This window comes from Elaeis guineensis, chromosome 4, assembly GCF_000442705.2.
Source record: "Elaeis guineensis isolate ETL-2024a chromosome 4, EG11, whole genome shotgun sequence".
In the NCBI taxonomy this organism is placed as follows: Eukaryota; Viridiplantae; Streptophyta; class Magnoliopsida; order Arecales; family Arecaceae; genus Elaeis; species Elaeis guineensis.
In genome coordinates, this window is record NC_025996.2 from 136,785,713 (window position 1) to 136,812,968 (window position 27,256).

General features: G+C 35.3%; 1 protein-coding gene across 1 annotated transcript; it reads left to right on the top strand.

Annotated features, from left to right (window-relative positions):
- Positions 1-13,594: 13,594 nt before the first annotated feature.
- Positions 13,595-16,838, top strand: LOC105042601 (wall-associated receptor kinase 2-like). The gene is made up of 2 exons (XM_029264044.2): positions 13,595-14,575; positions 15,126-16,838. The coding sequence occupies exons 1-2, from the start codon at positions 13,657-13,659 to the stop codon at positions 15,407-15,409; spliced, it is 1,203 nt and encodes a 400-aa protein (XP_029119877.1). The 5' UTR covers positions 13,595-13,656; the 3' UTR covers positions 15,410-16,838.
- The last annotated feature ends 10,418 nt before the right edge of the window (positions 16,839-27,256 follow it).

Sequence of the window (27,256 nt, forward strand, 5' to 3'; positions counted from 1 at the left end):
AATAGTCCTAAGGACTTCACCATAACACAGGAGTTCATTAGAAGATGAAACATTTGTGATGAAAAAATACCAAAATAACTTTTATTTATTTATAATTCATGTACTAATACAAAAAGGAGCACAACCGTCAACAGGCTGACGATTGGCTTTGGGACACTATTTCCAACAATCTACCTATCCCAAATAAAGTACATTCAAGACTTTCTCACTCGTATACAGATGCTTGAAAATTTTTCTATGTCTACACCAATGGTTCTAAAAGAAAGATCATTTGCCTTGGACATACAATCCGTCGATACAACTATCTATCATAGCATTTGTTGGTTCTTTGCAATATTTGACGTTCACTCGGCCTGATATCATAGATGTTGTTAATCGTGTATATCAATTTTTCAATGCTCCCATTTCACTCCAATTGAAGGCAATTAAATGCATATTTCGATATATGAAGGATGCTCAAAATTTTAGGTTCCACTACCTTGCTTAAAGTCTTCTATCTCTATATGGGTTTAGTGACACGGATTGGGCAGGTTGTCCAACCGTAAAGAGAAGCATTACTAATTTTTGTGTCATTTTGGATAAAAATTGTATCTCTTGGTATTCTAGAAAGCAACCTACAGTTGCTCGTTCTAGTTTCGAAGCCGAATATAGGTCCGTGGCTTTCACCACTACAGAGATCATTTGGCTAACCTTCCCGCTTAAAGATATTGGTATCTGTCATGCCCCCGACCCGAGATTGCGAATCGAGGGTCATGGCAACCGCCGCATACTTATAGAAAACTCTTCCCATAAGCATGCAGGCATCTTATCATACTATCCTAAAACAACAGTGGAATAATTAGTCAGCAATTTAAATCTAAAATATAACGACCTAAATTTTTTTTTTTAATATCTCAATAAATTCAACAATGATTCATAGTCCTTACATCAAATTCAATAAGACTTTCAACCGAAAATAAAAGTATAGAGATTCTACTTCTGATCACTCTTCCATTCATATCTTGTATCATCTTAATTCTTCAACATCTGTAAAAACAGTAAAAATAGGAGGTAATGAGCTAGACAGCCCAGTAAGCAATGATCACTTCTCAACAGATTTCATCAGATATTTAAGTAAATAATTATTTATAGAAAATAAGCATATAGAGTTCATCAATTTGAAATCAATTTCAATTATGCAACATAATTCATGCCAAATTCATTTCTTTTTCAAAAATTCAAGTTTCTTTCCAAATTTTAATTTCTTTCATTCTTAAATTTTTTTCGTCAACCATGAGCTATGACCATATTTTTCCTGTGGCAGGATCATAATACCGTGTATCTGCTTGCGGTAGGCTGTGAATCATCTGGCAGCCATGTCCTTCGAAACCGTTGGTCTCGTTGGCGGTTTGTCGCTGGTCTCTCTGGCGACATGTCGCTGGTCTCGCTGGCGACATAAACCCTCAGGACAATCAATTGCCAACATATATGCCCCCATTAGCGGGGTCCTTTACATAGTCAGGTTGTCAATTCATAATATTTCTTATATCATAATTCTTCATAAATCATATTTCATATTCTAATTTCGATAATAAAACATATAATCATGTAGTATCGAAATCAATCAATGTAATGCGTCATGAAATCAATATGTTCAATCATGCTTCATCATAATATTTCAAATAAGATATTTTTATAACAAAATACCATTCATCCAATTTATGTATCGTTTCACAAATCAGGTCAGAAAAATATATTATAATTTATCAGTAAATCTAGAAAAAGTGAAACATTACTTACCTCGAACGCACTCCAATAAATCCACATAATTCTATAAATTTTTTTCCAAAAATTTTGTTCGTAGATCATATCACGATATTCCATGATCAAACATCCACAATCCTATACAAAATCAATTTTAATAATTAGAAAGAATACGAATACCATATTTCAATGATTTAGATTGGGTCCGATCATCTAATTTCATCTAATCAAAATCTAATTAGGACCTAAACGATCCAAGGTTTGACTATTAGATCAAATCGGATAAGAAGTGATAGGATCGAGGTTTCTTCATTGATTTCATAAAATCAAGTGGAGAGAGAAAATCAGAGGAGAGAGAATTCATGAGGTACAATTCGAATTGATCAGGTGACACAATCCAACATTACGATTGATCCAATATCTCAATTGGTGAAATCAACATGATCAAATCAAGTCATGGCTAGATCGAAATTATGGATAATCAAATCTAAAGATTCATGGTCTGATTAAGGTGGGTGCCAGTACGCTGTCTGACAATCATGGATCAGGATTCTTCATTAAAATCAGATCAAGACTATTAAAAGAAATTTTTTCATTCACTAATCTTTTTAGGGAGAGAATCAATCAAGAGAGAAAATATTTTAGAGAGAAAAATTCTAGAGAGAAAAAATTTTAGAGAGAGAAAACTCATCTTGAATTCTTCAGATAATATGATTCAACAAATCTGATCGATCGAATCGATTCATGCTGAAATTATCATGTGGATAATTTAATAAAATTATAAAAATTAAAATTTAAAAATACCTAATTTGATCAAAGTGGGTGTCGGTATACCGTCCGACGATCACAGATCAAAAATCCATCACGATGATCATTTAAATTTATCATCATTCTTCTCAAAATTTTAAAAATCTTAGGAGAGAGAAATAATCTAGAGAGAGGATTTTAGAGAAAGAAAGTCCAATTCTAGAGAGAGAAAATACTAGTTCAAGTTGAAGGGGAGAGAGGGAAGAGAGAGAAACTCTCTTTCTCATATTTTATTATTTATATCATTATTTATTAATTAATTTAATAATTTTTTTTCTTTTCTTTTCTCTCTCTTTTTTTTTCTTTTTCTTCACGGAAGAGAGAGGAGAAAATCTTATTTATTATTATTATATTATTATTATTTTATTTTTCTTCTTTCTTTTTTTTTTCTTTTTTCTTTTTCCTTTTTCTTTTCTTTTTCTTCTTTTTCTTTTCTTTTTCTTTTCTTTTTCTTTTCTTTTCCTTCTTCTTCTTTTCTTTTTCTTTTTTTCTTTTCCTTCTTCTTCTTCTTCTTTTCTTCTTTCCCGTGGGTTTCTTTTGGGCCAAAACAGGGACCGTGAGGTCCCCTCGATGATGTTCCGACCGACGGTGCAACCATCATGAGACGGCCGTCGGTAGGAGGAGAGGCGACCCGACGGCAAGAGGAGGCCAAAATCGGTGGTCGGTGGTGACCACCGGCGACGGAAAAACGGCAAAAAAGAAGGTTCTTCCGCAACAAAATCCGGCGATTTCGGTCGCCGGCGAGCGTGCACATCGGCACGGGAAGGAGGGGAGAGAAGAGAGGAAGGGGAGGAGGCTTACCTTCGATGCCGGCGAAGCTTTTCGGACGAGCAATTGGACTGGCACAGAGACGATCTTTCGTGGAAATTTTTCCAGCGATTGCCGTCGATCGGGCTTAAAATCTTCGGTGGAAGGAAGAGAGGAGAGATCTCCTCCTTAAATAGAGCCGGAGAGAGCTCGTCTTCGACTCCGATTGGGAGCCGGCGAGAGGAGGAATCTCCTGTTTTCTATTTTTTTTTTGTTTGGGCTTTGGCTGGGATTCTGGCATGGATTGGGCCGTCACATTCTTCCCCTCTAAAAAAAATTTTGTCCTCGAAATTTTTCTTGCTTGAGTCTTCATAGTTTCTTACTTGAATCTCATCCACAAATATTTCAATAGTCTAATTCTTGATATGAATTCATTCTTAAATCATTTCATAAGAAAAAAGTCAGTATATTAATATTGATTTGAAACGGAACCATTCATTTTCTTATTTATCAAGATCAATATCTCAAAGATTTTCAATGTTTCAAGATTTCGAAATTATGATCTCATTTTCTGTAAAATAATGTTCAATATCTCATGACTCAAATCAAATCTATCTCTTGTGAATAGAAGAAGGTCAATACTCTATTCTTGCATAAGAACTTCATTCATCATCATTCATTTTTTTATTTATTTATTTTAAAATATGAACCACTCTTAATTTCAACCCATCATAAGATAAGAAAACATACTTCTATGAATCATTTGATGATATCCTAATTAATCAAAATTCAAAAATATTTTCTCTTATTCGTACTTTCAAAGATTGAAGATTTATCATTTTAATCTCATTCTCAAACTTTTGATATTTTATTTCTCGATGCAACTTCATCATTAAGTCATTTCATAAAGATCAATATCACCATTGTTGATTGAATCAATATCACTATTTCTAGTCATTAAAATTTTCTTACTCAAACTCTCAAACTCTTAAATATTCTAATTTTTGAAGCAAATTTTATCATTAAGTCATTCCATAATAAAAATCAATAACTCAAAAATTGATCTAAATCAAAATTATATTTTTCTTATAATCAAAATCAATGTCTCTATTCTAAGTAAGTATATCAATTTTTTTTATCTAAACATTAACAACTCTTAATTAATCGATTCATTATCAAATTAAATTATAAATAACTCCAATCCATCTTTTGTAGAACAATCGTCAATATCAATAGATAACCTCAATATTTTTCATTCAGTCAGAGAAATAATAATGATCAAAAGAGTTCTAACTTCAAATTTCATTATACCCTGGAGATAAATATTTGAGTATAATAATCTAAGATCAAAATCATCATTCGATAAATAATTTTAAATTCTTCATAGTAATTAGAGAATTATAAAATTTAACTCTAGGATAGAAAAAAATTTATCTCTAAATATTCTAAATCTAAAATCAAAAATCAAAGGTCTACTCATTCTAGAATTAGGATGCTAATTATTTTTGTAGCATAGTAGGTGGAAGCTCTACTTTTGAAAATCATATTAGGGATATCCAAAAATAATTTAAAATTTTAAAATATTATTCTTTCTAATATCAATAAATTTTTTGTATCAAACCTATCATCTATCATAATTCTTTAACTCAAAGGGTCAACATTCCTGACTTACTCAAAGTAGTCCAGATTACCATGCTTCCGCTGCTCACTCTGATCTAACAATCAAACTTTCTTAGGTTCATCAAAAAAAGTTTGATCAAATTATTTTTTTATCCTAAAATTTTAAATTTCAATTGAAATCAAAGATTAACTTTCGATTCTCATTTATATCTTTACTGGTGTACAATAATCTTGATTAACCTTTGAGTCCAATATCATATTTAAACCATCATATAGATTTACTATAATCAATATGAATCAAATCTCAATTCTTATATCAATTCAATTCGATAATTTTCAAACTAAAAATCTTTATAAGTCAAATTAATGAAGAAAAAAAAATCCTTCGATGCTCCACCAAATTTGGACATAATCTTAATATATAAGAACTTCAAATCATTATTTATTTTTTAAATTTCTATCATCAGGATCTTCAATATCTATCATCAGGATCTTCAATATCTATCAAATATCCTTTCATAACAATCATACAAGCTTCAAAAAAATCAAATCTCCATTTAATAGTAGATTCAATTAGGGACCTCATTAACAAAAGCAAAAGAACTCCATATCAATTCCTAAATTCTAAATTTTTAAATTGTAAATTCACATGGATCTCTTAATCTGAAATAAATATAAATCAGATCTTTTATCTTAATCTGAAGATATCAATTTTTTATTAACAACTTCAATAATAATATCAGAAAATCTCTTGATCAACTTAGATACGAAATCTTTAAATTGAAATTTCATACACATCATGTAGTCTTTAAGAGACATAATAAGATCCATTATCTAGATCTAAGGATGATGATTAAAGATTCCAGTACGATGAATATTCTACAACCTCATAATCGATTTCATCAATAAGAAATAGGTTTCTTCGTAATATTCTCAAATATGCATTCATTCTAATATGTCACTTTATATATAATCCACATACCAAATTTAATTTCGATAAATATTCCAATCAAGCATCATAAAAGATTTTTCTTAGTCCATCCTGAAACAATATTTTATCATCAAATCTTTATCTTGTCAATAATAGTCAACTTCTCAACTAAAAGTAATATCATAGTATTATTCTCACATCGAATTTGAACTTACGATTCACTTGAATAACCAATGATCAATTAATAACCACAATACACAATAAAATTTTATGTCAATCCTTTTATGATTACTTTCGATCAAGATCTAACTAATCATATCATGATCAGTAGATCATCCATCATATTTCAAATTCTATATGTCATAATCTCTTGTAATCCTTTCATACATAATCTCAATGTTTAATCAAAATTTATAAATATTTCTTCCACTACAATCATCAAAGATCTACTATAATGTCCCTGATGTCTATCCACTTACATCCATTCTATATCTGATTCTATGTTTCATAATTTATTCACTTATGCTTTGATACCACTTTAATTGTCATGCCCCCGACCCGAGATTGCGAATCGAGGGTCATGGCAACCGCCGCATACTTATAGAAAATTTTTTTCATAAGCATGCAAGGCATCTTATCATACTATCCTAAAACAACAGTGGAATAATTAGTCAACAATTTAAATATAAAATATAACGACCTAAATTTTTTTTTTTAATATCTCAATAAATTCAACAATGATTCATAGTCCTTACATCAAATTCAATAAGACTTTCAATCAAAAATAAAAGTATAGAGATTCTGCTTCTGTTCACTCTTTCATTCATATCTTGTATCATCTTAATTCCTCAACATCTGTAAAAATAGTAAAAATAGGAGGTAATGAGCTAGACAGCCCAGTAAGCAATGATCACTTCTCAACAGATTTCATCAGGTATTTAAGTAAATAATTATTTATAGAAAATAAGCATATAGAGTTCATCAATTCAAAATCAATTTCAATTATGCAACATAATTCATGCCAAATTCATTTTTTTTTCAAAATTCAAGTTTCTTTCCAAATTTCAATTTCTTTCGTTCTTAAATTCTTTTCGTCAACCATGAGCTATGACCATATTTTTCCTGTGGCAGGGTCATAATATCGCGTATCTGCTTGCGGTAGGCTACGAATCATCTGGCAGTCATGTCCTTCGAAACCGCTGGTCTCGTTGGTGGTTTGTCGCTGGTCTCTCTAGCGACATGTCGCTGGTCTCGCTGGCGACATAAACCCTTAAGACAATCAATTGCCAACATATATGCCCCCATTAGCGGGGTCCTTTACATAGTCAGGTTGTCAATTCATAATGTTTCTTATATCATAATTCTTCATAAATTATATTTCATATTCTAATTTCGATAATAAAATATATAATCATGTAGTATCGAAATCAATCAATGTAGTGCATCATAAAATCAATATGTTCAATCATGCTTCATCATAACATTTCAAATAAGATATTTTTATAACAAAATACCATTCATCCAATTCATGCATCGTTTCACAAATCATGTCAGAAAAATATATTATAATTTACTAATAAATCTAAAAAAAATAAAATATTACTTACCTCGAACTCACTCTAATAAATCCACATAATTTTATAATTTTTTTTCTAAAAATTCTGTTCGTAGATCATATCACGATATCCCATGATCAAATATCCACAATCCTATACAAAATCAATTTTAATAATTAGAAAGAATACGAATACCATATTTCAACGATTTAGATTGGGTCCGATCATCTAATTTCATCTAATCAAAATCTAATTAGGACCTAAACGATCCAAGGTTTGACTATCAGATCAAATCGGATAAGAAGTGATAGGATCGAGGTTTCTTCATCGATTTTATAAAATCAAGTAGAGAGAGAAAAATTAGAGGAGAGAGAATTCATGAGGTACAATTCGAATTGATCAGGTGACACAATCCAACATTACGATTGATCCAATATCTCAATTGGTGAAATCAACATGATCAAATCAAGTCATGGCTAGATCGAAATCATGGATAATCAAATCTAAAGATTCATGGTCTGATTAAGGTGGGTGCCAGTACGCTGTCTGACAATCATGGATCAGGATTCTTCATTAGAATCAGATCAAGACTATTAAAAGAAATTTCTTCATTCACTAACCTTTTTAGGAAGAGAATCAATCAAGAGAGAGAATATTTTAGAGAGAGAAAATTCATCTTGAATTCTTCAGATAATATGATTCAACAAATCTGATCGATTGGATTGATTCATGCTGAAATTATCATGTGGATAATTTAATAAAATTATAAAAATTAAAATTTAAAAATACCTACTTTGATCAAAGTGGGTGTCGGTATACCGTCCGACGATCACAGATCAAAAATCCATCATGAGGATCATTTAAATTTATCATCATTCTTCTCAAAATTTTAAAAATCTTAGGAGAGAGAAATAATCTAGAGAGAGAATTTTAGAGAGAGAAAGTCCAATTCTAGAGAGAGAAAATACTAGTTCAAGTTGAAGGGGAGAGAGGGAAGAGAGAGAAACTCTCTTTCTCATATTTTATTATTTATATCATTATTTATTAATTAATTTAATAATTTTTTTTTCTTTTCTTTTCTCTCTCTTTTTTTTTCTTTTTCTTCACGGAAGAGAGAGGAGAAAATCTTATTTATCATTATTATATTATTATTATTTTATTTTTTTTCTTTCTTTTTTTTTCCTTTTTCTTTTCTTTTTCTTCTTTTTCTTTTCTTTTTCTTTTCTTTTCCTTCTTCTTCTTTTCTTTTTCTTTTTTTCTTTTCCTTCTTCTTCTTCTTTCCCGTGGGTTTCTTTTGGGCCAAAACAGGGGACCGTGAGGTCCCCTCAATGATGTTCCGACCGGCGGTGCAACCAGCATGGGACGGCCGTCGGTAGGAGGAGAGGCGACCCGACGGCAAGAGGAGGCCAAAACCGGTGGTCGGCGTGACCACCGGCGACGGAAAAATGGCAAAAAGGAAGGTTCTTCCGCAACAAAATCCGGTGACTCTGGTCGCCGGTGAGCGTGCACATCGGCACGGAAAGGAGGGGAGAGAAGAGAGGAAGGGGAGGAGGCTTACCTCCGACGCCGGCGAAGCTTTTCCGGCGAGCAATTGAACTGGCACAGGGACGGTCTTCCGCGGGAATTTTTCCAGCGATTGCCGCCAATCGGGCTTAAAATCTTCGGTGGAAGGAAGAGAGGAGGGATCTCCTCCTTAAATAGAGCCGGAGAGAGCTCGTCTCCGACTCCGATTGGGAGCCAGTGAGAGGAGGAGAAGACTCCCCCCTTATTTTCTGTTTTTTTTTTTTTTTTTGTTTGGGCTTTGGCTGGGATTCTGGCATGGATTGGGCCATCACAGTATCACTCTTCATCAATCTCCTCAACTATTTTATGACAATATTAGTGCTCTTCACATGTCCGTCAATCCCATGTTCTATACTCGCTTCAAACACATGGAGCTCGACTATCATTTTGTTCATGAAAAGGTTGCTATGGGTACTCTTGTCACCCAACACATCTTTTCATTGTCTCAACTGATGGACATCTTTACAAAGCCTCTACCAAAGCAAGCATTCAGCTTACTTTGAGCCAAGCTGGGAGTCCATGTTTATTCTCCCTCCAGCATGAAGGGGTGTGTTAAGGGAAAGTACCCATTAGATTCTGATGATGTTAAGGAAAGTAATTCCTTAGATTCTGAAAATGTTAAGAAAACAAATTTCTTAGATTGTGGCTATATTGAAAATGAAAATCAAGAGTCAATAATATGAATATGTGCTATAAACAGTTTCTAATTTTACTCGCATTTAACTATAATTTTATTTAAAATTTTTCGTGTACTTAGTTGGCATTGCTATATATAATCATTGAGATATCAATAAGCAAAAAAAAACATCTTGCTTCCCTCATTTGTTTATTCAAAAATCTTCATCTACTATCTCTTATCGTCGCCCACCTCCCTCCTGCCATTAGTATTTTTTGTCACCGACTCATGCAATGCACAAATTAAGCAAAGGGAGGAGAAAGATGTTTGAAAAAAAACTCCTAAACTTTCGAAGAAAAAAACTGCACCAGTCATTTGTGCCATCATGAAATAGCCCTAGAGTTCTACAAAACTACCTGCTCCACCTATGCACAAGATTAGCTATAGGTTGCCGAATTTTGGGCATCTATGTTGAATCAGATGGTCAGCATCTTTTTTTTGTTAAATGATATTTCTACCCTTAGAACCACGGTAGCAAACTACTTTTTTTCTTGAGCCATCAGGGGCAAAGATGGTATTTTGATCCCTAGTAAATCACTAATGTGAATATTGGCAAGTTGTGAAGTGGATCCTTCAGTATTTGAAGGGAACATAGAATTTTAGCTTATCTTTTTGAAGCTCTTTTTTGGATGTTCTTGGTTATTTTGATGCAAATCATGCCGGTTTTAGGGAGACTAGTAGGTCTAATACTAGACATATTTTTATAGTTGGTGATGGTGCAGTAAATTGGATATGAAGGTTGCAAGACATAGATGCATTACCATGCACAGAAACTAAGCATGTTGCCTTGACAAAAGTGACAAAGAAAATGATTTGGTTAAGGGCTTGATCAGCTTGGAGTGATATAGGAAAGATATGTTGTGTATTGTGATAACTAAAATGACATCCATCTTGCAAAGAGTGTAGGTTATCACTCCCGGGCAAGGCACATAGGTATCCGATAGTATTTCATTTGGTTTTGAAGCACCATGACTTCCAAGAGTATAAGATATATACAAAGAAGAACCTTGTTGATATACTTGCAAAGATTGTGCCCCTTGATAATAATGAATTTTGGAGGTGTTCTGAGATTTTAGAGACATAGCTCGAATGGATGCTAAATAATGCATGTAAGGGCCCATTCTTTTGTAGATAAATGTCATGAGAAAGTTGATCAATTTTTTTATTGATCAATTTATCTATATTCTCATACTTTTCAAGATAAATAAGCTATTTTTCTATGGATAATAAAGTAAAATCTTATCCACCTAGAGGATGGCTAAATCATTTTTTCATCAGTCAATAAAGTAAGCATTTAATTTTATTTCTAAAATACTCCATCCTCATTTTCAGTACCTTCATCATTCAATTTTCAATAACTCAGTCATCTACTTTCTTCAAATCTAAAATGTATAAAAGGGTATTATGAAAAATATAGATAAATTTTAGCAACTTATCTAAAAAAGTAGTAATGTAAAAAAATACGAGTAACATATTTTCAAGCCACTTTCTCATATGTAAAAGAATATAGATAAATTATTTTTCTATCTAAATATTATCTAAAAAATATTTATTCAGAAAAATATAAATTTAGAGATAAATTTTTTATCCACAAAGAAACAGATAGAAAAGTTGCATGAAGAATATAGGCCGGTTACTTATAAAGGTCTTCAAGTGGGAGATTGCTGGGTTTTGGAATATCCAAAAATAGCCCATGTTGGTCCAGCCAGATCCCCTCTGCTCCCCATTAAAGACTTGTTTGGTTCGTAGAATGATGAGGGAAGTATGGTCAATGGAGAAATGGAGCAAAGTCTTATCTTTGTTTGGAGACTTGGAGTGTTCAAAGAAAAAGATGGGAAAATAGTATTTCTATGGGAATAAAGTTCCCATATTTCATGGGAAAGAAGAGTCCAAATGGGATATGAAAAAGTCTAATTCCCACGGGCTGAGACTTGGGATAATTTTTTTTAGATGTGTTCTTAAGTTTTTAGATAGAATGGAGTAAGTTTTATCTTTATTAGGAATATAGTAGAGATTCTACGTAACTTTTCAGAAAAAATAGATACTCAACTAATCATAAATCGTTTTGAAATATGTACTTTTTTATGATCAACCAAATATGCAAAAACTATTTTCTTAAGGATGGCAACGGATTGGATATGAGTCCGAGTAGCTAATACCCCTACCTCTCATAATTAAAAACCATATACCCATTTACCTATCTCAGGTCAAGTTGAGTTGGGTCAGGTAGAAATGAGGTGTGGGTCAGCTCGGGTGGGAGAATTCATCATACGAATATTGTAATATAATTATAATTTTGAAAAAAAAATTTAGATTAAAATTATATTGGATCTAATTTGAAACAGAATATATTATTATTTATATTTGACTTGAATTTATTTTGGATATTTTTTTCTAGAATCTATATCTATTGTGAATTTTAAAATCCATTCTATTTGGGTCAAATCAAATATTTGATGGGCCAGCTAAAATTGTCATTCCTACATTGTCTTGGATATTATATACCATAGTATCAACTTCCTAGAAAAATTATTTTAGCGAGGAAAATTCTTTTCTGCAAACCAAACGACTCCTGAACATAAGCTCTTTCCCATTGTTATTCCTCGCATTAGATCCGGACTGTTCCAAGGACTTCAAAATTGTTGCTAGTGTTTTTGTTTATAGAGGGCTGAAATGGAACAGTTCAGTAAAAAGCAACGAGAGAGAGGGAGAGAGTTGAAGAAAGGGGCAGCTCATTTCCTCGGGTTCTCTTAGACTATTCGGAATCTAAATCAAAAATAAGTTAGTTGTCATCCTCATGGGGTTTTTAGAGAGCTGTAAGAAACTTTGTAGTGATCTTCGTTGATATATATGTAGGAGGTGTTTGATTGAGAAGAGTGGGGGTCTGAAATCGAAATGAATGACTCACATTCCAACCGTTTGGTTAGGAGGAGTCCCATTTCGATTCTGATTGTAGAATGAAATGGGAATGGCTCAATCTATATAGAACTCAATCTTTACTCTCCTCTATGAATTCAAATTTTCATTTCAATTCTGATTTCGATTTCAATTCCGATCACGAACCAAATGTTTCGGAGGATTTGACCATTCCGATTTTAATTCTAAACCATTCTGATTTTCATTTCTATTCCGATTTCGGTTACGAATCAAATGCCTCCGTAATTTCTCGATATGAAACGCCCTTTGCATTGTTCTCCCGCGAATACTGGTCTTAGATTTCAGAGAATCACATAAAGCTTGGCGTTTATTGGTGTTTGATTGTCTCTCTTATGGTGTGGCTAATTTCTATTATGATTTGTGTAAGATCGCATTCATGTCTACCACGTATGTTTAGAACTTAAAAGGCACTTTCATGGTAGAGCAAGTAGGATCCACCCTCACAAGACCCGGTTTCACTTGCTTTCTTCCCATCTCCTCTGATGTTCCTAAGTTGCTTACACTGTTAATGTCAGATTCAAAGTAGGCTTATAATTCTTTTCTTTTGCAGATTTGGGATGGCCCAGATTTGTGAGGTTGTTGTGGTGGTTCGAATTGACTGTATGTGCTCTCCATTGTAGGTCTGCAGATCTCTACAGTTGTTTCAGAGGAGATCGGTTTTCTTCCTTCTTTTCCTTTGTTTTGTTGAGCTGGTTGCTTATTTTGTTCCCATTTCGTTACTCAAAGAATCTAGTGGCGGTCAAAGAAATATTAATAAAGATTTTTAACCTGACTTCGTCCCAGTTTCGTAATCTCTATGAGCTGTTTCAGCTTGACCAGAACAATGGTTAGGCAGATCTATCCTAATTTTGACCGGCCCACAGTAAAAATATGAGGATCTTTAGAGGTCAAGCTGTACCCGGGTCACCCGTGCTTGGCATTATCTTATGCCCGATTACTGCACGCGGAAAGACATTGACTTGAAGTACCTCCCTCACGGAATTCATGGACGACCCATGCAAGGAAAAAATTATTTGTGGTCACACGAAGCTTTTCCTTCCCCAATCCCTTGTATTCCAACCAGAGAAACCGGAGACATGCTTTCCCAGCTGCTGGTGATTCTTGATCTGCTACTATGGATGACACCTTGCTCATCATCGAACCAGATCGATCCATCAGTACTAAATACAGATTCCCCTCAAGTACGTTGCAAAGACATTGATGTTTTCTATCCCTTTGGATACTACAGCGCAGCTCTTAGTGGCTTTGAGCTACTCTGCAGTACCAGCGAATCAGGAAATTTTTCGATGCTACCACTGAAGAGTGGTACTTACCGGATCAAAAGCATCTCCATGGAAGGTGAAGTGAGCATCTATGCTGGAGCCATTGCTGGTCGCTGCGATGATCGCAAGACCATGAACCGAGGATTGGGTTTGATCAACTTAGATGGGAGCCCCTACACATTATCAGACAGGAGAAACAAGCTGACAGCAATAGGCTGTGATGTCATGGTATTGCTTCGAGGCTCCAGAGGGCCTGGCAACCTGATGAGTGGTTGTGTTTCGTTCTGCGACACGCCGGGCAACGTGATCAATGGGTCTTGCTCTGGCTTGGGCTGTTGCCAGGCTGCCATCCCTAAAGGCATCAAAAGCTTTGACATAGAGTTCAAGAGGATAGAAGACGACCTGGTGTTTTGCTCTGCAGGACAGAGGAATGGAGACAACACTAGCTTGAGGGGCCACAGCTCCAATCTATGCAGCCAGGCCTTCTTGGTCGATCAGGAAGAGTTCGAGTTCTCTCAGGCAAACCTCTCATCCATTCTGCCAGATGAAACTAACCATGTTGTTGTGTTAGACTGGACAATTGGGAATGAGAGGTGTGAAGAAGCAAGGAGGATGCCAACCTATGCTTGCAAGCAGAACAGCCAGTGTTATGATTCACCCAGTGGGGTTGGCTATCACTGCAATTGCAGCACAGGATATCAAGGAAATCCTTATATTGAAGATGGGTGCCAGGGTATGTTTTGCTGCATCTTCAATCCCCTGGATCATCAATAAGTGCTGCATATTATTCTAATTAGTGTTTCAGCTCCTTTGATCTCTTGCTTCCACTTTTCTTCTCCCTTGAGTTAACTAACTGTAGGTTTTCGATCAGAGGGAGTTTGGATCCTCTTCCAATATGCTGTTTAATTGGAGAGATTCAGTTCGAATCACCTTCCATCCTTGTAGTCTGCAATAATGTAGATTACTTGAACTAGACAGGTTATTGCATTGGAATGGTGAAGAGGATTCAAAGTCTTCAGGAACTTCTAGTTAAATCAGGCCAATGGGTTGAAACTGGGGCAAGTAGATGGAATGGAACTGCAAAACATTCTATGGGCATGACTTGACTATGCGCTGCCCAACAATTAGAGTAGGCCCATAAGGGGAACGTAATGTAGTGACTTTTCTCTGACATTGATGTAGCAATTTGCCTTGCTCTTGTTTCTAGTCCACCTTAAAATTTTACTCTGCCAAATAATTCCTTGTTGATATTGACTACTTTGTCTTCTTGATTGACTTGCCAGATGTTGACGAGTGCAGTGACCAAAAAACCAACCCCTGCGCGGGACATTGCATCAACATACCAGGGAATGTTTCATGCATCTGTCCATCAGGCACAAGTGGTGATGGTAGAAAGCAGGGAAGTGGCTGCAAGAAGATCTTTCACCTAGAACTTGCTCTAGGTAATATATTCCAACTTAGCCTTGTAAGATTTGCCCAAAGATGGAGGATGATCTTATTGATTATTTATCGAGGAAATGTGTTAGAGAAAGTTATGGACATCATGATTGATTGTGAGACACACTGACACATTAACTGACTAGACTACATGAGTCGAAGAGGATTTATTTTTTAAATGGCAAAAAACCATGTTGAGTCTCATGTTTAATTTTTTAAGCCTGAAATATATTGATCTAGAAGGATGTTGAGACTAAATGTGGACTACGGAGATGACTGGATAGGATCAAAGAGCGAGATTTGCTACATCAAAAAATCAAATCACATGCTAGAATTTCAGAGGCTATAACTTAGCTGAACAACATCTGATCTTTTTTTTTTTTTTTTTTTCTGAAATTAGATAAATTTTCAAGCTCTCTGATGTTGGGTGTGGTACACTGAGCGATAAAGGCCAAATTCTATTGTTTGGATCTCGAATCAAGACAATTAAATCAAAAATTTCCTTTTTGGAAAAGATTTTAACTGGACGTATCTCAAGACAAAGTTGATGTAGGAATCGAGTCTACCTCCTATAGGATTTTAATTTCTATGATTGTTTCCATTTATCATATTTAATATAGAAAAATTATTTTCTTTTTCAGCTAAAAGAGGAATCTGACCTGAATTGTGCAATGACGGGACTCACTAGTATATATAGAGTTTATCTATCTCAGCTTGAGTTGGATTAATGAAAGAAAAGAGACCTAAACCCTACTTTGCCAAGCTTTCTATTTGTTTCCTATGTTTTTCTTGAGAAATCCGAGTAGAGCAACTTGAGAGAGTTACTTCCTTTTGCCTGATCAGATCATCTAAAGCTCTCCTATGTTAAGGTTTCAGGTTTAGATGTTTGGTTAAGATGTTAAAAGGGTTTAGGTTGCTAGAGGTGGTCAAGTTGCAAAATTTTACCCAAATAAAAAGCTTACAGGATATTACTTTCATCTCCAAAAAATAGATTTTGCATTATTGGCTGGTTGCATTATTATGTACAAGGAAAAGGTGAAATGGCCTTAATTTACTGCTAAAATTCTAGGGGTGGAGCATATTAGTAATGCATGTAAAGAAATCAGCAACTAAAGAGAATAATATCAATGCTGTTTTAGCTGCAAGTAAAACTTCATCTGAAACTTATGAGTGCTGCTATGTTTTGTCTTTTTTTTTTTTTGAGAAACCATTCTTGAGGGGATGGTGGGTTGCTTTGTCATTATGGTTCTTGTTTAACTTTTTTCCTTTAGATCCATCAACAATATCTAATTGATATATCGATCATGGTAGTAAATCAGCATTATGTTGTAGAGGGCATTCTGTCCTTGTTTACACATGGAGATGGCACACCAGCTGACATATATAATCAAGTGTTTGACAATTAAGATGATATCTGATTTTGTGCTTTGTGCATGATACCTATTTTAAGGAATCAGATTAGGCTACTATTCTAATAAAAGCAGCAGTCTTATGGTGTCGGTATCATCTCACTAGCAATATGAAGTCTCCCAACATGAGACTTCCTTCAGTGCTTGTGGATGAACCAGCAAAAGAGCTTAAAGATGAATATCTGGATGCTTATGTGTAGGTATGGGGCTAGTGTTGCTCCTTAGATTGATTTTGATGATTACAAATCAGTTGAAGGGGTACTAATATTTCTCACTTGAAAAATTCTTATTGCTCTTCAGGGGCAAAATTATAATTTTACCAAAATCCTGATTTGATAGTATCAAATGATAGAACAAAAGATTTGTGATCCAATGGTGAAAACTTTATTGATTTTGGACTTGTATTTTGAAAGATATGCATGATTGAAAATCATGAGTCGACTCATGAGTCGACTCATGGCACATGAGATGACTGGCACGCTGAATTTTCTGGCCGGCACAGACTTGGCATACCCTGTGAGTCGACCCATGAGTCGACCCCCAAGGCATGAGTCGACCTCTGCGGATCTTTTTGCCAGTTTTACAGAACCATGGATCCCGTTCACTTCTGTGACGATTTTTCACAGAGGTCGACCCATGAGTCGACCCCCAGGCATGAGTCGACTCATGAGTCGACCCCTGTGACGGGATTTTTTCGCAACGGCTAGTTTTTAACCCATTTTAAATGCTTTTAATGCTCATTTAATGCAGTCTAACGGCTCTTTTTCAGCCTAGAATGTTTTCCACTATTTCTTAAAGCTATAAAAGGACAAAAATGTGGAAATCAACAAGAAGAACAAAAGAAAGAAAAAAAAACATCAAGAAGAGAGATTTTGAGAAAGAGATTTCAAGCAAACTTTTCAGCCCTAGCAAAAGCTCACTCAAACCATTCAAGAAGCCTTTGATTCAAGCTCACCAACTCCTCAAGTGCACATTCTAGTCTCCAACCTCCTTGAGGAAATCAAAAAGGATCTTCTTCGCTTTGAGTAAAGTATATTTAAAGTCATATTCGCTCATTAAAGGAGCTTTCTTGTGCTATTCATTGTTATACTTTGTTTGTGTTATTGTTTTTATTTTAGAAGGGTTCCAAAACAAGGGAAGGTTGATCCGAATCTTGAATCGGAGTGTATAGGGTTGGCTTGTACCCGAAAAATAAGTGGACTAGCTTGAGATAGCTAGAGTCGGAGTTTTCGACATTTGTATTCGGGTTGAATACAAGATTAGTGGATTGGAATTTCCAAGTAGGAGCTTGGGGAGTGGATGTAGGTGCAAGGTTGGCACCGAACCACTATAAATCCTTTTGTTTGGTGTGTGTCTAATTGTTCTTCTTTATCTCTTCATTATTCTCTTGCATTCTTGCTTTTGCTATTAGCCTTGAATTAATTCTACTCTCCCTATTTATTTAGCATTGTCAAACACCTCACATAAGTCATAAGTTAAGCTTAAAATTTTTTAGAAACCCAATTCACCCCCCCTTCTTGGGTTGCATAGCTGGGCAACAAGTGGTATCAGAGTCTGGTGCTCTAGCCCTACTTTGATCTAAACAATCAAAGAGCCAAAGATCTATAGCAACTCAAGTCGGCACTTCTCTAGTCGAGGGGCAATCTACCAACCGACCTCCACTTTTCAATGGGTCTAATTACATGCTTGTGCATAAATAAAGGAGTCTAAAATCAACATGCTTGTGCATAAATATGAATTGTTTAAAATGGAGCATGATGAGTCCGTAACTGGAATGTTTACTCGCTTTACTGATATTATTAATGGTTTAAAGAGTCTTGGTAAGTCCTATACTAACAGTGAGCTTGTAAGAAAGATTCTCAAGTCCTTACCAAGAACTTGAGAAGCCAAAGTGACTGCCATCCAAGAAGCTAAGGACTTTAACGTTCTACCCTTGGAAGAGCTTCTTGGATCATTGATGACTCATGAGCTAAGCATGAAGCAACATCAAGAGGAAGAAGTCAAAAAGAAAAGAATAATTGTCCTCAAATCCACAGCTCCACCAGATGAAGAAACTAATGACACTGAAGATGAAGAACAGGATAAAGAAATGGCACTCATTACCCGAAGATTCAAGAAATTTTTGAGAAAAAGGAAACAAGGGATGAGGAAGAGGCCATTCACAAAAAGGAAACAGAGCAAAGAAAAAGAGAAAGACCAACCCCTTATCTGCTACGAATGCAAGAAGCCGGGACACTTCAAATCCGAATGCCCACAACTGAAGAAAGGTCCCAAGAAGTATAAGAAGAAGGCCATGATGGCCACTTGGAGTGCGAGTGATGACTCAAGCTCCGACAAAGAAAACTCAACCGAACAAGCCAATCTGTGCCTTATGGCATATGAAAATGAGGTAATTTCCAAAACTCCTAGTGACTTTACATTTGAAGAATTACATGAAGCTTTTTATGATTTAGTTGATGAATTAAAGAAACTAAGGATGAAGAACAAAGATCTAAAATTGAAAAATCAATCTTTATTGAAACAAAATGAAAATATTTCAATTGAAAAATCCACCCTGCTTCAAGAAAATCAAAGTTTAAAGAATGAAATTGCCAAGCTAAAATCAATAGTAGAAAAATTCACCTTGAGTTCAAATAAACTTAATATGATTCTTGATAATCAAAAAGCCGTGTATGATAAGGCTGGACTTGGCTATAACCCCTTGAAGAAACAAAAATATCTGAAAAATATTTATGTAAACTCTTTAAGTAATAAGTCTTCTAATATTACTTGCTTCAAATGTGGTAGAGTAGGACATAAGTCATACACTTGCTTCTCTAACAAGTCTGCAAACTCAACTGTAAAAAAAATATGGGTTCCAAAAGGAACCATTATGACTAACCAAAAAGGATCCAAGAAAGCTTGGGTACCTAAAACAAAAACTTGACTTTTGCTTGTAGGTGTGTCTAGCATCCCAAGGAGGAAACAGAAAATGGTATCTTGACAGTGGATGCTCGAGACACATGACTGGTGATGAATCCCAATTCATCACTCTTGATGCTAAGGATGGAGGGATGGTCACCTTTGGAGACAATGGCAAAGGAAAGATCATCGGTATAGGTAACATTAGTATCACTCCCTCCAAATACATTGAAAATGTTTTGTTAGCAGATGGTTTAAAGCATAATTTACTAAGCATTAGTCAATTTTGTGATAAAGGATATAAAGTTGTTTTTGAATCGTCTGTTTGCATTGTAACTAGTCCTATTAATGATGGCATTAAATTTATTGGACATAGACATGGTAATGTTTATATGGTAGATTTAAATGATTTAGCCAAAATAAACATGCAATGCCTAGTATCCTTGAATGCTAAAATTAATGAGACTAGTTGGCTTTGGCATCGCAGACTTGCACACATTAGCATGCATTCTCTTTCAAAATTAATTAAGAAAGAATTAGTTCTTGGTTTGCCAAAACTGAATTTTGAAAAAGATAGAATTTGTGATGCATGCCAACTAGGTAAACAAACAAGAGTTTCATTTAAATCCAAAAATATTGTTTCAACCTCTAGACCTTTAGAGCTTTTGCATATGGACTTATTTGGACCTACTAGAACCACAAGTCTAGGAGGAAAATGATATGGTTTTGTAATTATAGATGATTACTCTCGTTTTACTTGGATTTTCTTTTTAGCACACAAAGATGAAACTTTTCATGTTTTCACTAAATTTTACCGAAAAGTCACTAACGAGAAAGGATTTTCAATTCAAAATATTCGAAGCGATCATGGAACTGAATTTGAAAATCAAGACTTTAAAAACTTTTGTGATGAAAAGGGAATTGGCCATAACTTCTCTGCTCCTAGGACACCCCAACAAAATGGGGTAGTTGAAAGGAAAAACAGAACCTTAGAAGAAATGGCCCGTACCATGCTTTGTGAAAGCAACCTTTCGAGATATTTTTGGGCGGAAGCAATCAACACAGCATGTTACATTTTAAATCGTACTTTGATTAGACAAATTTTAAAGAAAACCCCCTATGAGCTTTGGAAAGAAAGAAAACCTAATATTGCTTATTTTCATGTTTTTGGTTGCCGATGTTTTGTGTTAAATAATGGTAAAGAAAGACTTAGAAAATTTGATGCAAAATCAGATGAAGCAATCTTTCTTGGTTACTCCTCCACTAGTAAAGCTTTTAGAGTTTTTAACAAAAGAACTTTAGTAGTAGAGGAGTCCATACATGTTGTCTTTGATGAATCTAACGATCTTCCTTCAAGGAAGAATGAAGGTGTTGATGATGCAGATCCTCTTATAGAAGGAATGAAGGAGATCACTCTGAAAGATTCAACAATTCAAGAGGATAAGAAACATGAAGACAAATAGGATGAGGGAGGTGAAGAACATCAAGAACAACCTCAAGGTACAAATGACCTACCCAAAGAATGGAGGTATGTTCACAATCACCCTAAGGAGCTAATTATTGGTGATCCTATGCATGGGGTAAAAACTCATTCTTCACTTAGAGAAGTATTTAATCATTGTGCTTTTGTATCTCATCTTGAACCAAAAACTATTGAAGAAGCTGAAAATGATTATAATTGGATTAATACAATGCAAGAGGAACTTAATCAATTTGAAAGAAATAATGTATGGACTTTAGTATCAAGACCTAAAAATTATTCAATAATTGGCACAAAATGGGTCTTTAGGAATAAATTAGATGAACATGAAAATGTAATAAGAAATAAAGCAAGATTGGTTGCTAAAGGTTATAATCAAGAAGAAGGAATTGATTTTGATAAGACCTTTGCACCTGTTGCTAGATTAGAGGCCATTAGACTTCTACTTGCATATGCTTGCTTTATGAAATTTAAATTATTTTAAATGGATGTCAAAAGTGTATTTTTGAATGGATATATTGCTGAAGAAGTCTATGTAGAACAACCCTCAGGTTTTGAAAATCATGCTTTTCCTAATCATGTTTTTAAATTAAATAAAGCTCTATATGGTTTAAAACAAGCACCTAGGGCTTGGTATGATAGGCTAAGTAAATTTTTACTAAATAATGATTTTTCAAGAGGTAATGTAGACACAACCCTCTTCATTAAAAGAAATCAAAATGATATGTTAATTATACAAATATATGTTGATGACATTATTTTTGGGTCTACTAATGAATCTCTTTGTCAAGACTTTGCTAAGCTCATGCAGGGAGAGTTCGAGATGAGCTTGATGGGAGAACTGACATTCTTTCTCGGACTCCAAATCAAACAAACAAAGGAAGGAATCTCCATCACCCAAAGCAAGTACACCAAGAAATTACTCAAAAGATTTGGAATGGAGAACTCCAAACCAATTGGCACACCCATGAGCCCCTCATGTAAGTTTGACAAGGATGAAGAAGGTAAATGTGTAGACTTAAAATATTATAGAGGTATGATTGGCTCTCTATTATATTTAACTGCAAGTAGGCCTGATATCATGTTTAGTGTTTGTTTGTGTGCTAGATTTCAATCTAATCCTAAAGAGTCTCACTTGAATGCTGTTAAAAGAATCCTTAGATATTTAAATGGTACTCAAACTCTAGGATTATGGTACTCTAAGGACTCATTAATTGACTTAATAAGATATTCAGATGCTGATTTTGCTGGATATAGATTAGACAGAAAAAGCACTAGTAGAACTTGCCAATTTCTTGGAGTTAACCTAATTTCCTGGTTTAGCAAGAAACAAAATTCGGTAGCACTGTCTACGGCTGAGGCCGAATACATTGCAGCCGGAAGTTGTTGTGCTCAAATCTTGTGGATTAAGCAACAACTCGAAGACTTTGGTATCAAACTTAATGAAACACCCATAAGATGTGACAACACAAGTGCCATAAACCTTACTAAAAATCCAATTCAACATTCAAGGTCTCAACATATTGAAATAAGACATCATTTTATAAGAGAACATGTTCAAAATAAAGATATAATTCTTAACTATGTTTGCACTGAAAATCAATTAGCTGATATCTTTACAAAGGCCCTTAGTGAGGATAGATTCTGTGAAATTAGGAGAAATCTAGGAATTCTTGATCCATTTGCCTAAATATTTCTCCAATTCCAAGGAATCGATATCAAAATTTCTTTGAGCTCAATTTTCATCATCTCTCTTGGACCTAAAAGCTCAAGATTATCATTCTCACAACTTGTCATTGAACAAAATTTCTTCTCCCAAAATTTTGAATTTTTTCAGAATTTATTCATATTTTTTTTTGAAATTTTGTGAATCATGAGTCGACCCCCTAGGGTCGACCCAATGGCATACTTGAAATTCTTGGCCAACTTCCCACGAGTTCTTTTCTTTTTAACTTAAAGCCCGTTCATGAGCCGACCCCTACTTCTTCTTCGTCTTCCTCCCTCCAAGACTCGTCGTCCTCATCTTCGTTCTCTCCAAAACCAAGGATTTAGCCCAAGATCATTCTCCCATCACCTCTCCACCTCAAATCACCCCTAGGGAAAGGAGTTTTTCGCATCTTTCTCCCTTGACTGAAACGATTGGAGCGTGCCCTAGCTTCCACCGTTCTTCTCAAAATCATGATTTCTCTCCACCAAAATCCCTTTCTATCCTCTAGTAACCCTCCTTCTCCTCACCCATTTGATCTTTCGAGTCTCCCTGCCTGCTCTTGTGGTGAGAATGGCACCAAAGATGAAACTCCCTCAAAGAAGAAAATCAGTCCGTGAGCTGGAAGAAGGCGTCTGCAGGAAAAGGCAAGCTTCTCAGACCTCCTCTGCTCCCATTCCGGCTTCAGCGTCTGCACCAGGTCCCTCTCAGTCTCCTCTTAGCCCTAGCAAAATTTCTCTCTCTGACAGAAAGGTAGAAACCGGCAAGAATGTGGACTTTAGATTCTTTGAAAAAGAAGGTTTCTCCTTTGGGTCAAAGATCAAAAATCAAGATTGAAAATTTTACTGTTCTCTCAAGGAAGTTACATATGTAGACTTGGTTAGAGAATTTTATCTAAATCTACACTATGGCAATGGAACAGTAACTTCTACTGTTAAGGGAATTGATATCTGCTTAGATCCTATTATTTTGGGAGAGATTCTACATTTGCCCTGTGAGGGATATTCTAACATGGAACTCCCAGTGAAGGAAGAAGGGATCAATGTAATTTTAGGAGGAACTTTCTTGGGAAGTCTAAATAAATTAGAAGCCAAAATCTTGTCAATTGAAATGAGAATTCTATATCAATTAGTGACAAAGCTTTTTCTCCCGAGAAGTGGTAGACATGACCTCCTTTTTGGCCGAGACATATGTATAATGTTTCATGTGATCACTCAAACTCCCTTAAACCTCCCTGCTTTAATGATTGAGGCCATGAGAGAAACACTGAATAGATCCAAGGCACATCTGCCTTTTGGTATGGCCCTCACACTGGTATTCAGGAGGTTTGGAGTTAGTTTTGAGGGAGAGGCAACTGCTAGGCTTTCTCACGCTGACACCATCAACCAACACACTCTGCACCGCATGGGATTCACTAGGATTGATGGTGGTTGGATCAAGGGTACAGAAAAAAGAGCTGAGGAGAGAGCTGAGGATAGAATTGAGGACAGAGCTGAGGAAGGTCCCTCATCACCTCTCCATGACTTCAGGGCAGCATCTCCAGACATCCAGTTTGTTCTAGATCCAGAGGCTGGCCCTTCAGAGTCCACCAGGAGGCACACACCAGTTCAGCAGTCAGACAGCAGAGCACCTCCCTCAGAGTTCAGATTGGCTGATGATCAGATTGAGTAGATTTCTCAGCGTGTGGCTTCCTTGCTTTCTCGTCAGTGGAGCACTTCTGCGTTTGCACCGGGATCCACATCATTAGATGCATCTGATCAGACCTTGATCCCCCATATCTCCACTGTATTTCAGATGATCACAGATCAGTCAGTTCGGATTCAGCAGCTCGAGGATTACATTTTGAGACTGACTGAGAGAGTACTTGACTTGCAGGGGCAAGTCTTAGCTTTGGCCCATCCTCAGCCACAGGAGTGCACTATTGAGGTCACGACCTAACTGCGGAGGCTGGCAGACTCAGAGGTGTTTTGGAGGGTGGTTTTGATTTCTTGAGGAGAGAGATCGAGGCTCAAGTGAGCATGCTTCTACACAGTTCACTGCACTGCTTCAGTCTGTTTCGAGAGTTCTGAACGTTCTTGATTCCATCAGGCTCTCTCTTGCAGTCCAATCTATGGCCTCTCAGCCTTCAGGATCATCTCGCCCACCTACTCGTGGCAGCACCTCCACTCGTGGTAGAGGCAGACGGGGTAGAGGATGAGTCCTTGGTCGTGATCCATCATCTCCCCACCCCATCTCTGATACATCTGATTCTGATCCATCTAGTTATGAGCTCTACTAGATCCTTGTTGTTAGTCATGTCTGTTGTTCTTTCTAGGATCTGTCATTTGGGCCATGTAATGATGTTAACTAGTTAACTTTTATATTATGGAATATGTATTGAAACAACTATGGTATCAATCATCTTTTAATTATATATCTACTCTTTGTAATGGTATCAATCATCTTTTGATTATATATCTTCTCTTTGTTGCTAATTCATATCTATAATACTCAATGGCATATTTTGTTTTATGATTGCTGTATTCAGGGGGAGTAAACATTAATGATTAGCACAAGAAGTTTGAAGAAACACTAAAGAGAAAATGTATTCAAAAAAGAGGGGGAGTTAACAATGTTTGATGATGTCAAAAAGAGAGAGAGAAATTAAAAAAAAATATCAAAAGCAAGATTATTAAATGACTTAAAAATATAATGAGTGAATTGCTAAGCAAAAGTATCAAAAGAAAGATAAATAAAAGATCTAAAAATAAAATGAGTGAATTGGGAGAAATTAAAATATCAAAAACAAGATTGCTAACAAAATGAATGAATTGCTAAGCACAAAGCAATGAGCAACTTTTAAAATTTCTTCTTAGACATGCTCTGATATGCTTTAAAATTAGACATGCTCTGATACATCTTAAAATTGACATGCTCTGATATGCTTTAAAATTAGACATGCTCTGATACATCTTAAAATTTGACATGCTCTGACATGCTTTAAAATTAATTCTTAGACATGCATTGATACACTTAATTGTTAAACATGCTCTGATACTAAAACTAAATAATCAAATGAGAATGAGCAAATTTTCAAGATGCTAAAAAATTTGAAAACAAGCAAATGAGCAAATGAGATATTTTCAAACACGCAATTTTCAAATCCTAATGTAAATTCTGCTTTGCTCTGATAACAAAAATAAATTTTCTACTCTGATACCAAAATCACATAATCAAATGAGCAAATTTTCAAATCATTAAGCAATGGATAAATTATTATGCAAATGGGCACATGTATCACATGCCAAAAGAATCAATCTTCTTTTCAAGCAAATGCACTTATAAGTTGGTAGTAAATTTTCTATTTATCTTCAAACTACCTATAATGTATTTCATTGAAATTCATGATCATTGATTCATATAAATGCTTTTGTTCAAATATTTTGTCATCATCAAAAAGGGGGAGATTGTTGCTCCTTAGATTGATTTTGATGATTACAAAGCAGTTGAAGGGGTACTAATTTTTCTCACTTGAAAAATTCTTATTGCTCTTCAGGGGTAAAATTGTAATTTTACCAAAATCCTGATTTGATAGTATCAAATGATAGAACAAAAGATTTGTGATCCAATGGTGAAAACTTTATTAATTTTGGACTTGTATTTTGAAAGATATGCATGATTGAAAATCATGAGTCGACCCATGAGTCGACTCATGGCACATGAGATGACTGGCACGCTGAATTTTCTGACTGGCACAGACTTGGCATATCCTGTGAGTCGACCCATGAGTCGACCCCCAAGGCATGAGTCGACTCATGAGTCGACCTCTGCGGGTCTTTTTGCCAGTTTTACAGAACCATGGATCCCGTTCACTTCTATGATGATTTTTCACAGAGGTCGACCCATGAGTCGACCCCCAGGCATGAGTAGACTTATGAGTCGACCCCTGTGACAGGATTTTTTCACAACGGCTAGTTTTTAACCCATTTTAAATACTTTTAATGCTCATTTAATGCAGTCTAACGGCTCTTTTTTCAGCCTAGAATATTTTTCACTATTTTTAAAGCTATAAAAGAGACAAAAATGTGGAAATCAACAAGAAGAACAAAAGAAAGAAAAGAAAGCATCAAGAAGAGAGATTTTGAGAAAGAGATTTCAAGCAAACTTTTCAGCCCTAGCAAAAGCTCACTCAAACCATTCAAGAAGCCTTTGATTCAAGCTCACCAACTCCTCAAGTGCACATTCTAGTCTCCAACCTCCTTGAGAAAATCAAAAAAGATCTTCTTCGCTTTGAGTAAAGTGTATTTAAAGTCATATTCGCTCATTAAAGGAGCTTTCTTGTGCTATTCATTGTTATACTTTGTTTGTGTTATTGTTTTTGTTTTGGAAGGGTTCCAAAATAAGGGAAGGTTGATCTGAACCTTGAATCGGAGTGTTATAGGATGGGCTTGTATCCGAAAAATAAGTGGACTAGCTTGGGATAGCTAGGAGTCGGAGTTTCCG

Coding starts and splice junctions, on each gene's coding strand:
- LOC105042601 (XM_029264044.2), top strand. CDS start 13,657: ATGCTTTCCCAGCTGCTGGTGATTCTTGATCTGCTACTATGGATGACA. Junction 14,576..15,125: donor TATTGAAGATGGGTGCCAGG/GTATGTTTTGCT, acceptor TTGACTTGCCAG/ATGTTGACGAGTGCAGTGAC.